The sequence below is a fragment of the Melospiza melodia genome, chromosome 1, assembly GCF_035770615.1.
Source record: "Melospiza melodia melodia isolate bMelMel2 chromosome 1, bMelMel2.pri, whole genome shotgun sequence".
Lineage (NCBI taxonomy): Eukaryota > Metazoa > Chordata > Aves > Passeriformes > Passerellidae > Melospiza > Melospiza melodia.
Genome location: NC_086194.1, coordinates 17,541,075 through 17,560,989, shown reverse-complemented (window position 1 = coordinate 17,560,989; position 19,915 = coordinate 17,541,075). Strand labels below are relative to the sequence as shown.

The 19,915-nt window shown below is 38.2% G+C and overlaps 1 protein-coding gene across 1 annotated transcript in view; it reads left to right on the top strand.

Annotated features, from left to right (window-relative positions):
• The first annotated feature begins 953 nt into the window (after positions 1-953).
• The window catches only part of MYO3A (myosin IIIA), a 106,734-nt gene continuing 87,772 nt past the window's right edge, over positions 954-19,915 (top strand). Inside the window, exons 1-2 of the mRNA XM_063149657.1 lie at positions 954-1,126; positions 5,709-5,843. Of these exons, the coding sequence (XP_063005727.1) occupies positions 959-1,126; positions 5,709-5,843 (303 nt within the window). The 5' untranslated portion in view covers positions 954-958. The remainder of the gene's footprint in view (positions 1,127-5,708; positions 5,844-19,915) is intronic.

Below are 19,915 nucleotides of genomic sequence, written 5' to 3'. Positions count from 1 at the left end.
CTGAGACTATACTTATTACAGCTGTATTACAGCTGTATCTTGATCTTTACTTTGACCTTAACCTGGAACAGTGTTAAGGGAGATTTCATTATATCAGGTAGAATCGGGTCATTTAGTTCCCACAGTATTGGAATCAAGGAGCTGGGCCAGCACTGGCTGCAGTACCAAGTACACAACAGACTGCTGCAGGTTTCCTGGTGAATTGTATCCCTCATGGACCAGAGTGTTGGTGCAACCTGGTCAGTGATGGATACAATTCAATCATTGTAAAAGATGTTTCCTTTGCTGTATGTAAACCACTTGTTAAAGGATGTACATTGGTAAGCATGTTTTCCATGACTGCCTGACTGTCAGAAGACTGTAGCATTGTGAAAAGATCTGTCACTTTGATCTGCTTGGCCTTTTGAGATCTATGTCATAATTCAAATCCTAAGAGTAGGCTTGTAAAAGTGATTGTTCAGTGTAAGAGTTTGAATGAACCTAATGCTACTATTTAGGATGTTTTGTGTGGGTTTCTTTCCACGTCTTGCTTGATTCTTGGTAATGGACCTAATCCTTTGGAATTTTATGAACTTGACCCTCATTCCCCTTTCCCTCCAAAGATCTGGGAGTTACAAATATATTCATGGGAATATGCATGGGAAACTGGCTTCACTCAAACTTGATTTTGGTTCAAATTATCATTTGAATTTCCCTTCATTTGATACTGTGTTGACTGCACATACCAAATACTGCACATTTGATATTGTGCAGTCAACATGATATCAAATGAAGGAAAATTCAAGTGCAGCAGTTCTTATTCATTATGCTATCTGTGCATGCACACTATATGCAAAAACATTTCTAGAGTTTGAGGCTGGAGTGTGTATTTCTCTTTCCATTTCCGGTAAACTAATTGCTGTTAACCATTTGTTGAGTGAACACTGATATCTCTTTTTCCTAGGAGCCATCATTTGAGATGCTTCCATTGTCTGGGAAAACAATAATATTTGATAGCTTTCCTGATCCTTCCGACACCTGGGAAATAATTGAGACTATTGGCAAAGGAACTTATGGAAAAGTTTTCAAGGTGTTAAATAAGAAAAATGGCAGCAAAGCAGCAGTCAAAATTTTGGATCCTGTTCATGTAAGTTACTTAAATTACTTGGTTAATTGTGAGTTTATGTAGTCTTTTTTTTCCTCTTAATATTTTTAGATAATTTGTATTAGAAATGACTGAAATAAACTTTTTCGGCCTGCTGTGTATCAGACTAGCTATCAATGCATTTTTCTTAACATAAGTGATCTTGGAAGTGGTTGCTTATAATAAAAGTCAGAAATATACCTAAACTTAGGTATAGTTCTTAGGTGTAGCTAAGTTACTTAGGTGTAATAGGTATATAACTTAGGTGTAGCTGAGTTACATGCTATGAGTGATACCTTGAAAATAAAATAGCATATTTTATTGTTTCTGTTCATTCTGTGTTTTCAGAATGTGCCAGAAATAAGTAGGTCTCACAGAGGAATCCATCTTTTCAAATGGAAAATGCAAAGGGATTAGCTCTACACACAAAGCACCAGGCAACTGGGAGGTGGAATTATGAAGTTGTAGAGCACAGTTTTGTTTTCAATAACTGACATTTGTTGGGTGGCAGATTAATCCTCAAAAATTAAGGAAGAACACTAGTCTGGTTTGTAGAGGCTCACCCAACTGACTTCAGTGGTGCTGCGCATGGCTTGGGACTTTTCTTAACACCAAAACACAGAAAGCAGCTGTTCCTAATTCAGAGGCCCTTTTAAATTCATCTTCTGCACTCTCAGTATAGGTTTATAAGGTGTGGTCTTCCATGGCATGACCTCTGGGCAGGAATGCCGTGCTGTGGGGACCCTACAGGTCTGGAGGTGCACAGCCACACAGGGCTCTTCTACCTCTGCACATCACACAGTGTCATGTTATGATCCCACAGACACAAAAGTCTGTGAAATAGATTGGTGAAAACACTGTGTCTTCCATTATCTATGCTGTGTTTCTTGCTGATCTGCTTTTTTATTTCAGCGTGCTTTCAAAGCAACAAAAGGGTGCTCATCTCAATTCAATACCACAACTTCTTCCAAAGTAAACATACTTGCCAAGTGATAAGCATCTTGATGAGCTCAAATGTATTGGAAACTATTTTTGACTCTATTGCTTTCTGTAAACAAGGTTCTTGTGCTTACAATAAATAGGCATGACTTCCTTCAATTGGTGTTCATCTAAATGCCTGTTTGGCAGGAAATGCTTTTGCTTTCCTATGCTTCAGAAGTGTTCAGGAGTGATTCTTAAGTGGCAGCTGGCTATGGCAGGAGTTCCTGAGGAAATCAGTGAAACTTTCAATGTTCTGTTCACTTGTGAGGTTGCAGAAAAAGATTAAAGGATGGTGACCGGAAGAAAAAAGAAACAGTAAAGCTGATGCGAGAGGAAAGAGAAATAGATTAAGTAGGAAAAAGGAATAGAATGTAAAGGAAATTGAAGAAATAGGATGGATAAAGATGCAATGTAAGAAATTGAAGATGGGCAAATATATAACTGCTGAAAACAGGTTCCTTATTTTAATGAAAAATTGGCAGTAGTGCAGTCAACATCAGTCTTCTGAGACTTGACTCTTAACTAAATGTTTTACCCTTTTTATTCTAAGAACACTATTCTTCTTTGTCCTCTTCCATTTACAGGGTGTCTGGAGGAGCTGCTCTACCTCCATGTAACTGCTAAAATGACAATCCTGTATTGGAAATAAAGTGAAAGCAATAAATGAGTTCTTTTTATTTAAACTGAAAGTATTAATAATGGCTGCAGAGGGAGCCATTGCAATAAAGGAAAAGATACTTTATGTATTTTCTTCTTTACATTTTGCAATTCTTTTTCTTTGGAGATCATTTCAAAATTGTGCCTCTTGAGTGGTAGACAGGAAACAAAGCAGAAGAAATATGGTTTGGTTTAACTGATGTTTTGAAATTAAACTGGGAACCTACATTATCATGGGTGATCTAAGATTGAAATAAGCTTTTAATGTTTAATCCTTTAGAGCACAGACTCTTTTTGCTGGGTAACAGCTCAGCTTTTTAAAGCTGAAACAGGAATGCAAAGGTGTTGAAATGAAGATGGAACTGAGAAGGCTTAGTCTTGTCCTCAGGACTATAAGTAAATACCATTGTACCTTAGAACTCTTAGCCAAATTATCCTATATATAGGATGAAAATTTTCAGTCTGCCATTTCTAATACAGTTTAAGTTTTCTCATTTATAAAATACTGAAGAATATTTTTCTTTTTGGTAGGCACAGAATGAATATTCTATCATTTAATTTCTCCTTATAATTGTAAAAATCTCATAAAATCTGAGTACCCCTCAGGAGACAGAAACCTCTATGAATTCACAGTAGGACAGTGGGCTAATTCTCTTCCAATTTCCCCAAGGCAGTCAAAACTATTGTATGCTTTGTTTTTAATTTTTGGCTTTTGACTGTATTTTTTTTCTTCCTTTTGTTTTCGCCAGATGTGTTTTCTGTTTTCATCCCTGCTTCTTTCTCTTTCCATTCTCTGCCACCTTCAGTACTTTGGTTATTTCTGCCTTCCTTGTATTTTTTTCTGTATTCTGTGTTGTGCTGGGGAAAATTACCTTAAAGTGAGTTTCTCCTTTTTCAGAAAGAGGAAAGTTCCTGCTATTTTTCAATTGTTCCCATAACAAGACCTCTAAAATCCTCTCTTGTGAGAAGACTTATCCTGGTAATCTTAAAATGAAAGTTTAATGGCGTGATTCATGATACTGGTGACAGAGGAAGTTCTTGGAGAACAGTCAAGCTGGTCTCAAGGCAAAAGGCTCCTGTGAGGAACTTGAATAGGATAGTGGAGACCTGTATAAGAAACAAGTGAGAAGAGTGCTCTTGGGGCAGTTGTGTTGAACAGAATGAGAAGGAGCATCATTCATTGGGAATACAGAACATCCCCTTTCTCTGTCATGGTCACTTCTGTTTCGTTTTGCTGAGACAGGTTTTTGGCACTGAGCAGAGCTTTTCACTGATATGAAATCCATTCATATGGATAGTGCAGTTCATAAGGGAGCCTTCTTCTAGAATGGATTTTTCACTTCTTTTTGTGTAGTTGTAAATAGCAAATTGTATTAAAATGTTTTAAGTCTGAAATGAATGTGTTAACCTTTTTTTTTTTTGAGATCTAAACAATGGGGGGAAAATGGCTGCAGATATTTGCTTTCATCTGTTGTCAAGAGGGATTGAATATTTTGTCAGCATGACTCAAATGCAGTGTAATCATCATCCCTCAATGAGCAATTCCAGTGCACAGGTGGGAAAGGTTTACCTGAGTCATCCAATGCCTGCTAAAGCCTGCCAATGCCTGTGTCCATTTTTGGTCTGAAGGGATTTGCACAGCTCCCAGTGCATCTGTTGGCAAAACTGGTCCTCATATCTCACCTCCAAAAGGATTTCCCTCACTAAGAAACCCAAGGTCTGTAATGGGAGCGTGACAAAAAACCATGATTATTATAGTTCAGTAGCAGAACCCAGAGAGACCATGGATGTCACCAGCTTCTATGACAGCAGAAAATGAGAATAATTCTCAGATAATTCTAGAAAGTGGGATGACAAATGAATCAGATGTGGCTGCAGTCATACTTGTTCATGCACAAAGAGACAGAGAGGTAGTCCCAGCTGCAGCATTTCTAGCTGGGGTTACCATTAAAACTAAAGCAGGAACACGTAATTTCCCAAGGCACATGCATACCTACCTGCTTGTGGATTGCTCTGGCTTTGCCTTGACATCACAGAATAGTTAAGGTTGGAAGGGACCAGTGATGGGGTCATATGATCTAACCTCCCTGTGCAAGCAGGGTCTTGCTAGAGTGCATGGCACAGGATTATATCTGGAGAGTTCTTGAATCTCTCCAGAGAGGGACACTCCTCAACCTCTCTGGGCAACCTGTTCCAGTGTTCTGTCACCCATGCAATAAAGAATTTCTCATTTTCAGGTGGAACTTCCTGTGCATCAGTTCCACCCATTGTCTCTCGTCCTGTTGCTTGGCACCACGGAGAATTGCCTGAATCCATATTCTTGACACCCTTCTTCAGGCACTTGTAGAGATTGTTAAAGTTCCTCTCAGTTTTTCTCTTCTTGAAGCTGAACAGGCCCAGCTCCCTCAGCCTTTCCTCTTAAGAGAGGTGCTCCAGCTCCTTCATCATCTTCATAGCTCTCCTCTGGACCCACTCCATTAGCTCCATGTCTTTCTTGTACTGAGGAACCCAGAACTGGACACAGCATTCCTGTTTTGGGCTGACCAGGGCTGAGCAGAGGGGCAGGATCACCTCCCTCAACTGCTGGCAATGCTTTTCCTAACACAGCTGAGGATCCTATCGGCCTTCTTGGACCCCCACTGCTGGCTCATGGACAACTTGTCCTCCAGGACCTGAGGGCTGCTCTGTCATACCCCTCATGTTCATTAGTCAAAATTGCTAAAGACAAAATAAAATTTTAAAAAAGAATTTATTTGTATTCACTAAACAGAACCAGGCTTTGTAGTTCTATAAATGGTATATTTGTGTTCTGTTTGGTTTTTTTCTTTGTATCATTTCAAACTACATTTGAATTGACAGAAAATACTTTGTGGTTTGTTTCTGGGTTTTTTTATGGCCATCATTATTCATTTGTTAACTGCTATGTATTTCTCCTTTGTGACACTAGGATATTGATGAAGAAATTGAAGCTGAGTACAACATTTTGAAAGCCCTCTCTGATCATCCCAATGTAGTCAAATTCTACGGCATGTACTATAAGAAAGATGTGAAAAATGGAGACCAGCTTTGGCTAGTTCTTGAGGTAAATAATACAGAAAAAAGGAGATTTATTCTAGTTGGTATTCCATTGTTTAGTATAAACTCAATGAATGAGATGCAAGTACTTTTATAATTTTGTTTCAAGATTAGTTGCATGCAAAGTGATAAATGCTGTTGTTTAGTCTTTTTACTGTTCTGATTAAATTCTTCAGTGTCCTTATCTTGATATTACACTGATAGTCCTGTGCCTTCAGAATTAGGATATAAATTCTAATAAACTTATAGGATTTGCTACCTAAAATATTTCTTTGGTGAAAGGCTTGCCATGGGAATCTTCTTGTAGAAGCATTTCTTTAAATATCACTAACATATGACATAGCATTTAAAGAATATGGTATGGTGATTTTTTTTCCAAATGAAATTATAAAAATTATTTAACTGAATTATTTTTCTTCTGTGAGAGGTAAATGCACAAACAGATAAGTAAGCCAATAAAAACAGCTACTGCCCAAATGCTGTTGACAGCAGCAGGAGAAGAGCACTTAATTTTCCTCAAATTAAGTTCAGAGCAAGATGTGTTTGTCTTTAGTTTTGAGTAATCTGTGAGCAAAGGTCTTGATCATTACAGTTTCTATAGATTCACAGCCTGTTCTGTAAAAACTTCCTCTTGTATCCAAAGGAAAATAGTGTGCTTTTCCTAGGAATCAAGACTTTTGCTGTCATTTGATCAGAATTTGATAAGGTTAAGATGGAAGAATTGGTTGTTGACAAATTTTATGATTTGTCAGCTACGTAAATACAAATCTCCTACCAAATATCTCAACGATACAATGCTATCAAATTCTAGAAACAAGCTATCAGCAATGCTTAAGGTCTAAAAAAATCTATTCCAAATTCTTATGTGTTCCATTGGAAGATATTTTTGAGAATTATTTGCATTGTAAATCATAACAAATTACTGTGTTAGATTGACATCAAAATGTGTCAGGTCTTTGTGAAGTGAGCATCTTGGAAAATCCAGTGTCCATTGTGTCTGCTGGGCATTGGAAACTCCCATCTGTGAAACTTCTGGCCTGTAAAGGATGGATGCCAAACAGCCAGGCTGAAACAGACTGGGAGGAAACAGTCAAGTGTTTATTAGCTTTAATATTTTATACGGAATTATGTTCGTTACGTGAAAAACACCAGACTACACGTGGAGTATGTTTTATATTTACTCTTATTAAGCCAGGCTGTACATGTGCAAGTATGGAGTGTGTGTAATAGTCTTGGATGCTTTCTGTCACTGCACATGTAGATCTGTGAATGCAATGAATTTCAGCTGGTATGTGTAGATATGCATAAGCAGGAAAATAAATTTTAGTATTGACTTTGGTGAAGCTTTCCTATTAATAATAGTGTATGTGAAGGAAAACTGTCATGAAACAGATTTCTCTGTTTAAGTGGCATCTTCTTATCAGCTTGTGTGCAGCTTTACAGTTGCAGTTTGCTTTTCACAGCAGCAGTTAAGGTGTCCTGCAGTTTATAAGAATGGGTATCTTTTCATCATCTCCATTTTGTGTTCCTTGATGGGATATGTGGGCAAGACGATTTGGAGAGAAAGTTTCTCAAATTCCTCTAGTAATGGGTTGTGACAGATGGTAAAACTCAGCATTTAGTAATGAATTTAGAATCACCATTGCAGGTTACCAAAAAGGTTATTCACTAGGGTGTTTGAATGCATGTATTTTGATGTTTGGCTTTGGGGGTTTTTTTCCTAGAATAAAAAATCTTCAGCTTTTAAAGATGTGTCCCATGCAATTTATTTTTAAGAAAACTGCTTATGGGAATGAAAGTGAAACAAGAAACATCTGTACAGCATGACAGTACTCTTGACTCTCAGTTTGGAAATGCCTTTCTCTCTGTAGGCTGCACTCAGTTAAGCTGAACATCTGCTCCTCCTTGGATGTTGTTCTAATCACGTTATAGTACAGAATGTTGCAGGAAGGAGGATTCCTGCCAGGTGCATTAAGCTTTGCCATGTGTGACCAGAGACTCAGGCAGGAGGAACTGTCCTACTGAGTCTGTGTTGGAAAGAAATTCCTTACTTGGGATGAATCAGCTTAGCAGTTTGGTGTCAGCAGACAGCAGCATGATGACACAGCTGAGGCAGTGTGCTGTAGCCCATTTCATTCTGCTCTGGATGTTAATTCAGAAGGGAAAATATCTGAGATAGTTGGAAATCATCTGATGGAAGATGGAGCCGAGAGGAATTCTATCAGGGCCCTACAGGTGGGGATGTAGGTCTGGGGCAGGTGGGGAGAACAAATGGCACAGGCCTTGCCTGGTGCAAAGAACAACCTAGGCAAGAAAGAGTGAAGTCTGAAAGGCCATAGCAAGGTAAAGGGTAGGTATTACACAGCTTTTACTTGCTGCTGTAAACCAGAATCACAGTGCAACATATTTCTTTAGTTCACTTCTACAGAGATCAGGTAGAACTTTTAAGAAGCATCTCAGTCCATTTTCAAAAGATGCAAAGTTATGCATACTCTATTTTAGATTAATTTGGTTGAATTTGAGTCACATAAGTATGCTAGGGTATTTTGTAGTCATCAATATATTTGTATAGGAAATAGAGGAAGCATGCATTATTTTTACAGTAAAAAAAAAACTTATTTAATGGGTAAAAACTTATCTTAGGAGGGTAAAAATTTTGGAAGGAATGATTTTCCACCCAAAAATACAGTTTCATAATATCAAAGAATATTGTAGAAACCTCTCACTTCTGGAGATGTAGAGGGACTTGCCAAGAAGTGTTACAGAAATACATCCCTTTCACTCTGCTGAATGTCAAGAAGACTGACAAAATATTCTTTTTAGGTGTTTTTTTTTTCCCCTGAAGTTTGTACATGAACATTTCAAGAACATTAGCAGTGTCCTGCTGAGTTAGGCCAATGGTCCTTGTAGCTCAACTTTCTGTGTACTGTGGTGGCACTAAAAGATGCTATTTAGGAAGAGTTTGTTGTCCAGTTTTTGCAGTCCATTTCCCTCATGTTTTCCAGCAGCCATGATTGCTGTATTACAGATGTCCCAGACTATTCCATTTAGTATCCATTTATGGACACACTAAACATGATGCTGATACAGGCATGCTCTATAATCTCCCCTTATGAGCATGCAAGTTGAATTTGTGCATCACTATTATATGCTGATTTCTATTTGTATAACATTCCACATAGTGGAATATAATATTTTCAACATTGCAAAAATGTTGCTAAATCTAATTGTATTTCAGTGTGAAGAAATTTAGACTTCTGCTCATATGAGAAAGTTTCTTCATATGTTTCTCATATGTTACACTTTCTAGTGGCTTGCAGGCTCTATTTTCTAGACAACTCTGTTGTTAAAAAGTACCTGCAGAGTAGTTGATGCAATTTGTACAGATGCACAGTCCAGACTGAGTGAACCTGATTTATCTTTATTCTATGTGGAACCTTTTGTTGATCTAGTGTAATCTTCACCAGAGAAATCATGTGGGAGTGTAGAGTAGCTTGTGCTTGGAATCTGCTTCTCTCATTCTAGCCTTTCCCTTTCCCTCAGCCTTTTAACATGGGAGAAATCATTGAATAAATTGATAATTTGTATCATTCTGGATTTTTTGCAAAGTGGTATACTTTGAGTTTCATTGTCTAAATGTTTTTCTTGATGTTATTTGAACCTGCTAACCAGACACTGATAACTCAAAAGAATTACAGAAATATTGTCACGATGGATTATTGTGATTCAGTTGGCAGCTATGTTTGCTGATTTATAATTTGCCTGAAGCGATTCAGATTTTTTACTTACCTTTGATCATTTAAAGTTAAAATTGAGAGGGGAAAAAAGTGAAATGTACAAATGTCTAAATTCTCTTTTTAAGTCCTTGGGATGCTTTTATTTAAGATGGGTTTTTTTCAGAAAGAAGGAAAAAATCTTAAACCCAGTGAGTAGAAGCTCTCAGGAGTTTGAATTAAAGTAGAAAACTAGTGCATCATTTCATCTGCCACTCTTTCTGCAAACATAGACAAGTGAAAACCCACGGTTAATCAGAGTACAACATTGTAACAATTGTTACACCATATGGAAAAAGGAATAAAATGCCAGTATATCAAACTGCCAGCATGTTATACCAGGGTTATGTTGGTCCATTACTATTAGTTTACTTCCAGTAAAGCTTTCCAAAATGCTTATAACAGGGTAAGAGCTGAGAGAGAACCAGCCAACAGACTGTTGCTGTGTCATGGGCGCAGAGTAGCGCACCAGTGCAGCTCCTGCCCAGTCTCCATCACAAGGGCAGTTACCTTTGGTGAGGTGTTTAAATGAAATGAGAATGTGACAAGCTGAGATCCCTGATAGAACTCCTTTCTGGTTTTATGGAGATCCTTTAGAAGAACTACCATTCTTGAGTTTGCCTAAAGATGGAGAGCCCAGCACAATGTGCAGAGTATCAGTTATTCACTCCTTTCCTGTCAGAATAGTGACTCTTCATAGCAGAGAGCTTTCTTCAAAGGTTTAAGCCAATAGAACAAATAGCTTTGGAAAAGGAGAACTGGATGGATAACAGAAGTCAGTTGTGATCCCAATCAGCAGTAAGCATTTGTCAGCGCTGTAGTACAGGAGAGTTACTAAGGAGAATTTGAAGGAGGATAGTGCTGTGGTTTTCTGGTTTAGCTGCTCCTACAAAGCAGGATGGAAAAGATGTTGTGCCTACAGATACCCAGTAATGGATATTGTGAGCTGATCAAGGATAGAAGTAGATCTCTTTTTCCATAAGAAATTATATTAGCACTGCTAAGGGCTTTGACAGGTAAAGCATCCAGCTCATGTTTGATGTGATTTAGAAAGGGCAGCCAGTGTGAATGTTCAGAGGAATAATGGCATGGTTGGAGATGGCTGGTTAGGGATAAGTACTCCTTAAAACCAAGAGAAGAAGGTGTTGCAAGAACTGCTACACAAAATTAAGAATGCTGTAAAATACATGTACACTGCTGCATCTGGCCTGGAGTGAGTCTGCTTTGCTATTGCACTGTTGTTATCTGCTTTTTGGAGAGGGAAATTTAGCAAATCAGATGCTTCCACATGTTTGCAAATCTAACTGCGGTCACAAAGAGAGCCTTAGAGTTCATGGAATATTTATAAACTTTCCTCACGGATTCATAAAAGAACAGTGACAGCACAATTTACATGTGTGTCAGAGAAAAATGAGTATCATTAATGCCCAAATTTTGTGTGTTTAGTAGTCTTGGATCCTTCACTGACCTACTATATGTGAAAGAGCTTCTGTTCATGTTGCCTTTTAAACATTGCATGTAATTCTAATAGAGGGGGAAGCTCACAGAAGTGCATCCTCCTTATTTAAGCAACAACAACAAAAATGCTTTGTTATATAATGTCCTGTCTATGGAGTATGTTCATGTAAAGAAATAACAGTCTCAGCAAGTCCAGTTGCTGAGAGGATGGGAGATTTTTTTTTCCTACTTCAGAGCTGAGATGTTGATAGTGCAATTTTAGGTTGCAGTGTGGTTTCTACAAAAGTGGTGCAACAACTGTCGGAAGATCCAGTTATTGGTATTTTTGTTTAAAAAAATAAAAAGGCTAAAATATTTCACTGCTGTTGCATACCTTGACTTGAATGAGGCTTCACCTGTTTGAGAGCTGGAAGTCTGTGTGATGTAAAATATAAAGAAAAACAAGAAACAGTAAGAAACTAAATACCACCCTGCTCCTCACCCTTCCCAGAAAAACCCAATGAATTAAAACAAACACAAACCAACTATGACAGATTCTTTGACTTTTACAATAACCTCAGGTTTTGCAGTAGATGGCAATATATTTATGCATTTAATTTTGACACAGTAATTTTGATTCTCTAAGCTATATAGGGAGACTGATCATCTTCCTTGTCCAAGCTTGTGATGCTTTCACCTCATTCCCATATCTCAGTCTAAAAGAGCAGAGTCCTGTAACATGTATGGAATAGTGGCTTGAGAAGGGTCTTGTTGTGTTGGCCATGCGGGGGTGGCAGCACACTCTGACAGAACCAGATCCATCCCCTGCTCCTTTTCCAGGCAAGGGCCACCTCATCAGGGAGCTGTTTATGCCCAAGCAGGCTGGGCACAAAAAAGCAAAGCTCAGGGCAGGATGGGTAGTTCTGCTTTCTTTCTTGCTGAGATTTCCAGCGCTTTGTAAGAGTCCTGATGTGTAAGGCCAGCAGTAAAGCATTTTCTCTCCATTAGCTTCATCTTTTTCCTTTCTCAGCAAATGGTGTTGTCACTCTTCATGGCACCTCTCTGTGCATGGAAGAGGAAGAGAGGTGTGGCTGTCAATGTTGTAAAGCAACTAATTCTTTTTCTAGATGTACGAAGATATTTGGCTAAAAATATTTGCAGCCTTGGGATTCTGCAGCCTGCAAGGAAAGCACAGAGCCTGGCAAGTTGCTGATCATGCACAAGTTCAGTGAACAAATTCATGCCATTGAAGGTGTTGGGACTTCAGTTGTTGAATTCCATTTGACTGACGATGTTTTTCTTTAAAAAATCATACAATTTTAATGAATCAAGAAGCATTTGGGCAACACTCTCAGACACATAGTGTGAGTCTTGGGGTTGTCCAGGGCCAGGAGCTGATCTCAGTGATCCTTGTGGGTCCCTTCCAACTCAGAATATTCTATGTTTCTATAAGGAGGGCATAGAAGTATAGACTGGTGTTGTTTTAATTGCTGTGACAATTTAGTAAGAGTGGGAAAAGCCAAATTCAGTCACCTGATTCTTTTGGTGAGGCCTCTCTGAGAAATGAGCAGTGGCTGGAGTCAGTCCCACAGGAATTTGCCTTGAAGCAAGACCCAACAGTCTCTCTTGAGCTTCTAAAAAGATGAGCCTACCTGAGATGGACTAGAGACATCACTGTATCAGTTACTTCTCTTTTGCATGAAATAGAGAACCCTGTGGTATGGACAATTTAATAATTTATTTAGGATTTTCCTTTGGCATGTTTACAGTATGCTTTTGTTAGATATAGGAATTACTATATGCAGATGTGTTTCCATCTATAGGAATAAAGTTATGGAGTTCAAAAAAGCTTTGAATGGAAGTTGTGCTGTTTAATGGAATATATAATAAGAGTTATAATAAGAAAAAAGATATACAGCTGTTTCTGGTATGTGATATTTGCTATAAAACAGTAATGTTTCAGGCAATTAGTACAGTGGAAAATAACAAGTCCATTTAGGTTTCATAAAAGGCTGAGTAAAGGGCAGGAAGCTGTCATTTGCCTAAATATTATTAGCTATTTTCAAATGGCATATATAGCAGAAAAATGAAACTATTGAAAATTACTTTTTCGTATTTCTTAACACAGGTCATTTTTCAGAAATGTCTTTGGTTATAATTGCTCTATTCAAACCAACACTGAATGTTTTGATCCATTACATGCCTGAATTGGGCTTGATTTCTCCATTTCTAATGTGTCCCTCTTTGCTTCCCAATTATAGCAATTTTTCATTCTTGAATCATATCCTATTTTTTCAAGACCAAAGATGTATGGCTACAACTATCATTTAATGCTTCAAACTTTTACTAGATACTAATAATTTCTATGCATAATTAATATTTCATAATACATTGTGCTTTGCACAGTTTGCATCTTTTAAATGACTGGTTATAGCTCACCTTGCTGGAGAATGCTCACATGCAAAAACCTGGTTCTCAGTAACCTCCAACAATTTTTGCCACCATGCAGTAAAGCAGAAGCTCAGAAAATAGTTTTACAATATGACTATTTAAGTCAGGAGCCTAGGAATAATATGCCTCTCACATTTTAATATTTAACATCACTTTGCTTTCTGTGCATTTTATTTTTGAACACAATTTTTACCAAAGATGTAGAGTAATTTAAAAACAAAATGAAACAAAACACTAAAACCCACATTTGTGTAGTTTTTATTAGATCCAAGATAACCAGACCTCCTTTACCTGTAATGGGGCATAGCATTATTCATTGAAAGAATGCTTGGACTAAGAGTTGTTTTTTCCTCCTTTGAGTGTTTACTCTCTGACACCTGATGGTTAGGTGCTTAAATTCAAGTGTGATAGACAGAACGATTTTGCTGCTTTTGCACTCAGTTTACCTGCTGGGTCTCTTTATAAAGGGAGTGACTGAAGGTGCTCCAGTGGTAGGGAGAGGGGTCTCCTCCTCAGTCTTTGTCAGGCAGAGGTGGATGGAAGCTGCTGACTAAAGGAGAAAAGTACTATAGCAAGGAACAAGGAGCTGGGAGGTTCAGAAACAAGATAGGTGTCAGTGGTGATGAAAGGTTTCCTGGGCTCCAGATATAATGCCAGCATTTGTTGCTGCTGACTTTGCTGAAATCAAAGCGTGGAAGCAGAGAACTGCCTTACACGTGCACAGTGAGCAGGGAGAGATTGGCTTACAAAACACCTTAACTTCAATTCTGTCCAATCTAGTCTCTCCAAGTTAATCATTCCAGTAGTTCATTAAAATAAGAAAAAAGGGAGAAGAAAAATATGGCTTTTGAGTTTAACATCATTTTGTTCTTATAAAAATTACCTTTAAGAAAGTCCTTCAGAATGTGCTTGCTTAGTAGGGTCCTGTGACAGAGTCCTCTAGCTCCTTTCGTGTCCTGTGTCCCACGCACTCCCATGAGGAGACAAATTGCCTTAGGCATGAGTGGGGTTCAGCTTCACTCCTTTTGTAAAAGCAGCCTTTAGACAAGCCCCATTGTTTGAATCTGTGCTTCCCCAGCCATGATTTCAAACTCAATAGGGAAGATTTCTATTGCAGTAATTTAAATTACAGTGAATTAGGCTAAATTACTGTCTTTGTGTAGAAACACACACAAAAAATGGATTATGAGTAGTGTGGACATGGCAGTACTTGGCACTAGTGTCCGAACTCTGAATAATGTAGAAATGATGCTACAGAAAAGGAAGGTGCTTTGAAATGTTTCTTAACTGGTGAAGAGTGAACAAAAGTGACACAGCTCTGAGCAGGAAATAAAAGCTGTGAAGTGCCTGCTGTTACCACAGGCTGCCCTATTTGCTTAGGGGTTTCTCAGTGTGTTCCAGAGAAGGTTTGCAGCAGTCAGTAGAAATACTTCTGTCATGATGGATCCCAAAGTTATTCCCTATTTTTTCTCCCTAGCCAAGGGAGTGGTTTTGCCCTCTAAATGTTATTTTTACCACTGCTCCTTGTGTATGATAAAATGATGAATTGCACTAAGTTTGCTTTATCCAAATCTTCTTTCTTCATAAGATGCCTCTTGTATTTGCTCAGAAAGTCCTGGCTTTTTACTGACCAATGTCTCTCAGTTTTGTAGTTAGGTTACATCTTATTTTGCAAAATGACCCATTTATTTGATTATTAAAAATTACAGCTGTGCTTTGGTGTTGCCAGGCCAGGAAGCTATAGTTGAAGCTTATTCAGAATTTCTGTTTTAAATATATTTCACTCCCAGTTGCTTTACAGAAAATTGCTTGGTACCACTTCAGCTGTATAATCTTTTGAGAAAATGTGCACAGGTGATACATTGATTTCTTCATCAGCAACTTGATGAGGATGTAAATATAACAGAAAGATTGTGAAATATGGGATGGTGTAATGTAAAGTTTGTGTTGGGATGAGCTAGAAGGGGAATTGAGCGAGGCTATGTCCATTAAACCTTTGTAATAGCACTGTCACCTTCTTGCTCTTTTTTCACAATATTACAAATGTTTTAGAACAGAAAAATCCTTCTTTTGGGGATTAGGGTTTTCTTTTTCTTGTTTATGTAAAGCCTGTTTGGCTTCATTAAATTATGCTGAGTTTGGAAGAAGAAATTTAGGCAATAATTGCATAGTTGCGGCTTTTCCATTTTGCCCATGATGTGAAGATATCTATGATCTGACTGAGAAATATGAATTTGTGAAGGCCAGCATTGCATAAGATGAAACAGACAAACTTTTCCTCTGGCTGGCTGTCTTGTCAGTGCATGTGCATGGCAAAGAAAATGAGAAGATAAAAACCAAACTGAAAGGAAAGAAATCAAAAGCAACAAATAAACACCCATGAGGCTGTGACTAACACAGCCCTGGAGGTGGTAGATGATATAAGATAGCAAAATCATAAATACCCCATGGTTTTTGATCACTGGAGCAAAATAATTCAGGAAAGATGCCTGTTTCAGTAATACAATTTGTTCATGCTAAATTGAAAGCAATCAACTTTGTCTAAAAGCATAGAGAAACCATTGCTATGGTTTCTTTTAGTTATGGGGTGTCTTGTCCAGTTGTTAGGAAAAACAGGAACTACAGTGAACATCTTTCTTCCATTGGAGATGAAATTAGAACTGTGCTGCACAGACAGGAGCTGTGTACTGAACCACTCAGCCCATTGCATAAACTGATTTAGTTTCCTGTAAGTTTTCACAAGAACCTTCAGGTACGGGTGGTAGGTGTTAAGTGCTGTCAGTGGAATGTGCTCTTTGGCAGTAAATAATTATGGAAACGTGTCACACTGTAGGTAGAGAGTAAGAGTTACTGGTCACAGCTGGACTGTGAAATGGACAGCCCATGGAGCTCTTGATTGGAGAGAGAAGGTGAAGAAAGTGACTAGAAATGGCTGAATGAGGTAGATTCTGTTCTGTTCTGTTCTCATAGAGAAGATCTCTTTTGAAAAGAGGTGGAAGGAAATTTGAGTGATAAAGGTCCCAGAATAGTTACTTTCACTCATGTAGGAAGAGAAAGGATGGTAAAATGGCAGCAGGGCAAAGATAATGCGCTTAGAGAGAGTATGCTTTAGCTGGCTTCAGGAGCTGGTGCATACCTGTATTTACGAAAAATAATGTAAAAGTACAGGTAAACACCAGGGTAGCTGGCAGTTCTTTAAACACATTAAAAACACAATAACAAATTAGCTGGTGCAGAGAAAAATAGAAGCACAGTAAGAGACTAGTAAGAATGCAATTTCAGAATGCCTTCAAATAGGAGAAACAAAAATGCTCTCTAAAGCATTTAAAGACAAGTTCAGAGGGTCTAATGTGGAGAGTGGTAAAGACAAGGTTACTAGAGAAATGAGATACAGGAATACTTAGTATTTGTCTTTACAAAGCAGGGAAAAATAATGTCCTGGGAAATACAGATCAATCTTCTTAACTTTGATACCCACAATGGTTCCTGAACCATTAATTAATAGAAACCACTGTAGGACATGCAGAACCCAGTAACGTAAGTGGTCAACTTGGACTGGACCAGAACAAATTATATTAGTACAATTTAATCTTTTAACCTGATAATGTGTCTTTTGTGACGGTTTTATGTGGTCCCATGTGACGTGCTTGTGAGGAAAATGTGGAAATACAGAAATGTCACAAAAACAATAAAACAAATTACCTCTTTTTCACAAAACTGGATTTAGTTCACTTTTAGGCTGGGAAAATCTCAAGTGGGCATCTGCTTTTGGTCTGTTTCTGTTCAGTAATAACTTGAGTGATGAAAAAAAGTCCACATAAAAAGTTGAAGTAGATACCTAGTTTAATTACAGGCACATTGGGGAATAGCATCAGATTCACAGTTGTGAATAGAAGAGAAATTTTTTTGAATCACAGAAGAGAGATTCATGCAAAATACTACTATCCATAGGAAGAAGAAATGGGACATACCTAACCAGGCTGTGGTTCTGCAGAAAGGGTTTCTCTGTAAAGTGGAGATTATTATGGTCTGCTCATCTTTTCTCGGCTAAGACAAGACTTCCAAGGAATTCTGTATGCAGTTTGGGCAAAATGTCAGTGGCAAATTGAAGACAGTCCAAGCTGAGAAAATGTGGAGAATTTCAAAAGGTTACAACAATCAACACTGCACAGCATAAAAAAAGAGAAAAAAATGGTGTATCGTGACAGTAGTCTGACAGAGATAGAAATAGAAAATAATAATAATTTATTATCAGATACTGCTGAAAGGAAGGGCAAAAGTAATGCAGTTTTGTTGGAAGCAAAAAGGATTCAGGTTGGATAGCAGGAAAAATGCTCTATCAGGCTAGAGAAACACAGAAACAGGCTACTCAGAAAAACTGGAATCTTCCTCAATGAGCAATTTTTAGGAGCAAGTTAGACATATATCTGCCATATCTGAAAATACAGGTCTCTACACAGTGCATATGCGATGGACTAAGTGATTTCTTGAGATCCCTTTTACTCCTCTGCTTCTGTAATTTTATGATTACAAACCAGCAACAACTAAGAATCTTCTGTTCTTACAGCAGTCAGTCTTAAAAAAAAGGTGCAGTCACTCAGAGACTGGCAGTGCTGCTTAGGAGAGCAGGTCAGATTATTGATCTATTCTAAGAACAGGGAAAAATATATAGTTTAGTGCCATGATGCTTTTAGCATTCCTATATGTGATAACATTAAAGCAAGGTTGGACTTTTTTTCATAACTATAATTCATTCATGACATGAATTGTGCATTGTGTGCTGCCCAGTCATTTAGGTCTGAGCAGCCTGTAAAGATAGGGAAGGAAGTAATTGTAGTTGTCCCATTGTTTGCATCCAAGCTACTGAAGTAAGATGAAAGCACCTTGACAACTGCAGGATGCAAGCAAACAGTACCTGAGAGCTTAGTACAGATGCATAAGTCAGGAGCAGTTGGATGATTAAAGGCTCTAATGGCCCCAGCAAAAGTGCAGCTGATGGTTTTCTTAAAAGGGGAGCTGATACTGAATCTTCAATGGGCATCAGAATCGAGAGGAGCTGAAGAGGAGAAATGTGTAACTGGGTAAGGTGAAGAGTGACTAAGACCTAAAAAGAACATCTGCATGACTGTGATGCAATGGCAATTTTAAGTGACATTTCATGAGTTTAGGATCATACTTTTCTATAATTTTTTTGCTGAAGATAGCTTAGCATACTAATAGCTCGATTATAGTGGCACATGGTTGTGGCAGATGGGTGGGTGGAGAACTGCATGTCATCCCAGTATGAGTCTTTGCCTTTTTGAGTGCCAGAAAATCATAAGGGAGGAGCCCTTTTCTACCACTGTAGAAGATTCCTAAGCACCTCTTTTGGTGCAGCTATGCATGGCCATCAGAGCTACGGCTCTTTAAGGCAGATTTTTATATGAAGCAAGCTTTATATTAAATTTTTGTTTCCATTGGTTAAGGTATGCAAGATTTCCTTCATTCTTACCCACTCTTTCTGCTGTTTGAAAATCCAAATCCAGACTAGGAACTGAATATTGTAAAATTCATATATTCTGAACCATATAAAACTACAGCATGGAGGGGACCTTTGGAAGTTATTTGGTCCAACCCCTTGTTTAAACACTATTAACTTAAATGTTAAAAGTTTGTCTTTTCAATTCAAGTTTGAATATATCCAAGGATGGACATAGCACAGACTCAGTGTGTAATCTCTCCCAGTGCTTAACTGAGTGTGAAAATTTTTCATTTTTGTCCAGTAGGAAACTCCTGTCTTGCAGTGGGGGGTTTTTGCCTCTCATCCTTTGCTGTGTGACACTAGAAAGATTCTGTCTCTGTCTTCTCCACTTCATTTTAGGTAGCCTCAAGCCTTCAATTTACCTTCCTTTTAGTTGCTTGTTTTTGCACATAATATTTGCACTCTATTGATGAAGGCACTGAAAAAATTGCTGGTAAGGAAAAAATACCTCTAAATCACAAGGGGACAATAGAATAAGTGACTAATATTAATTTGATGAAAATTGCCCATGTGCGAAGTTCTGACATTTCTAAGTTACTTCCCTGTGGGACAACCATGAATATCTTCCCTTCCTGTGTTGCACAGGCTGGACATTCCAGGAGTCTGTCCCTTTAAGCTGAGTATATTCAAAGCTAAATGGGGGCTTCCATCTGAAATAAACCACAGGAAATGTTTCTGTGTATGCAAGAGAATGTGTGTGAATGTATGGGAGTTTCTAGTGTGGAACATAAAAATAGAGTTACGATCCTCTCCTCCCAGAAGAGGCCATGTCTCGTGACAGGTGAAATGTCATTTGATTTGGAGAGTTGCTTTGACCCTCAGGGTCAGCCCTACCCTGGGCCAGGGCTCAGACAGACCCATAGCTCCTGCTCTATGGCTGTCCCAAGTTCTCTGTGC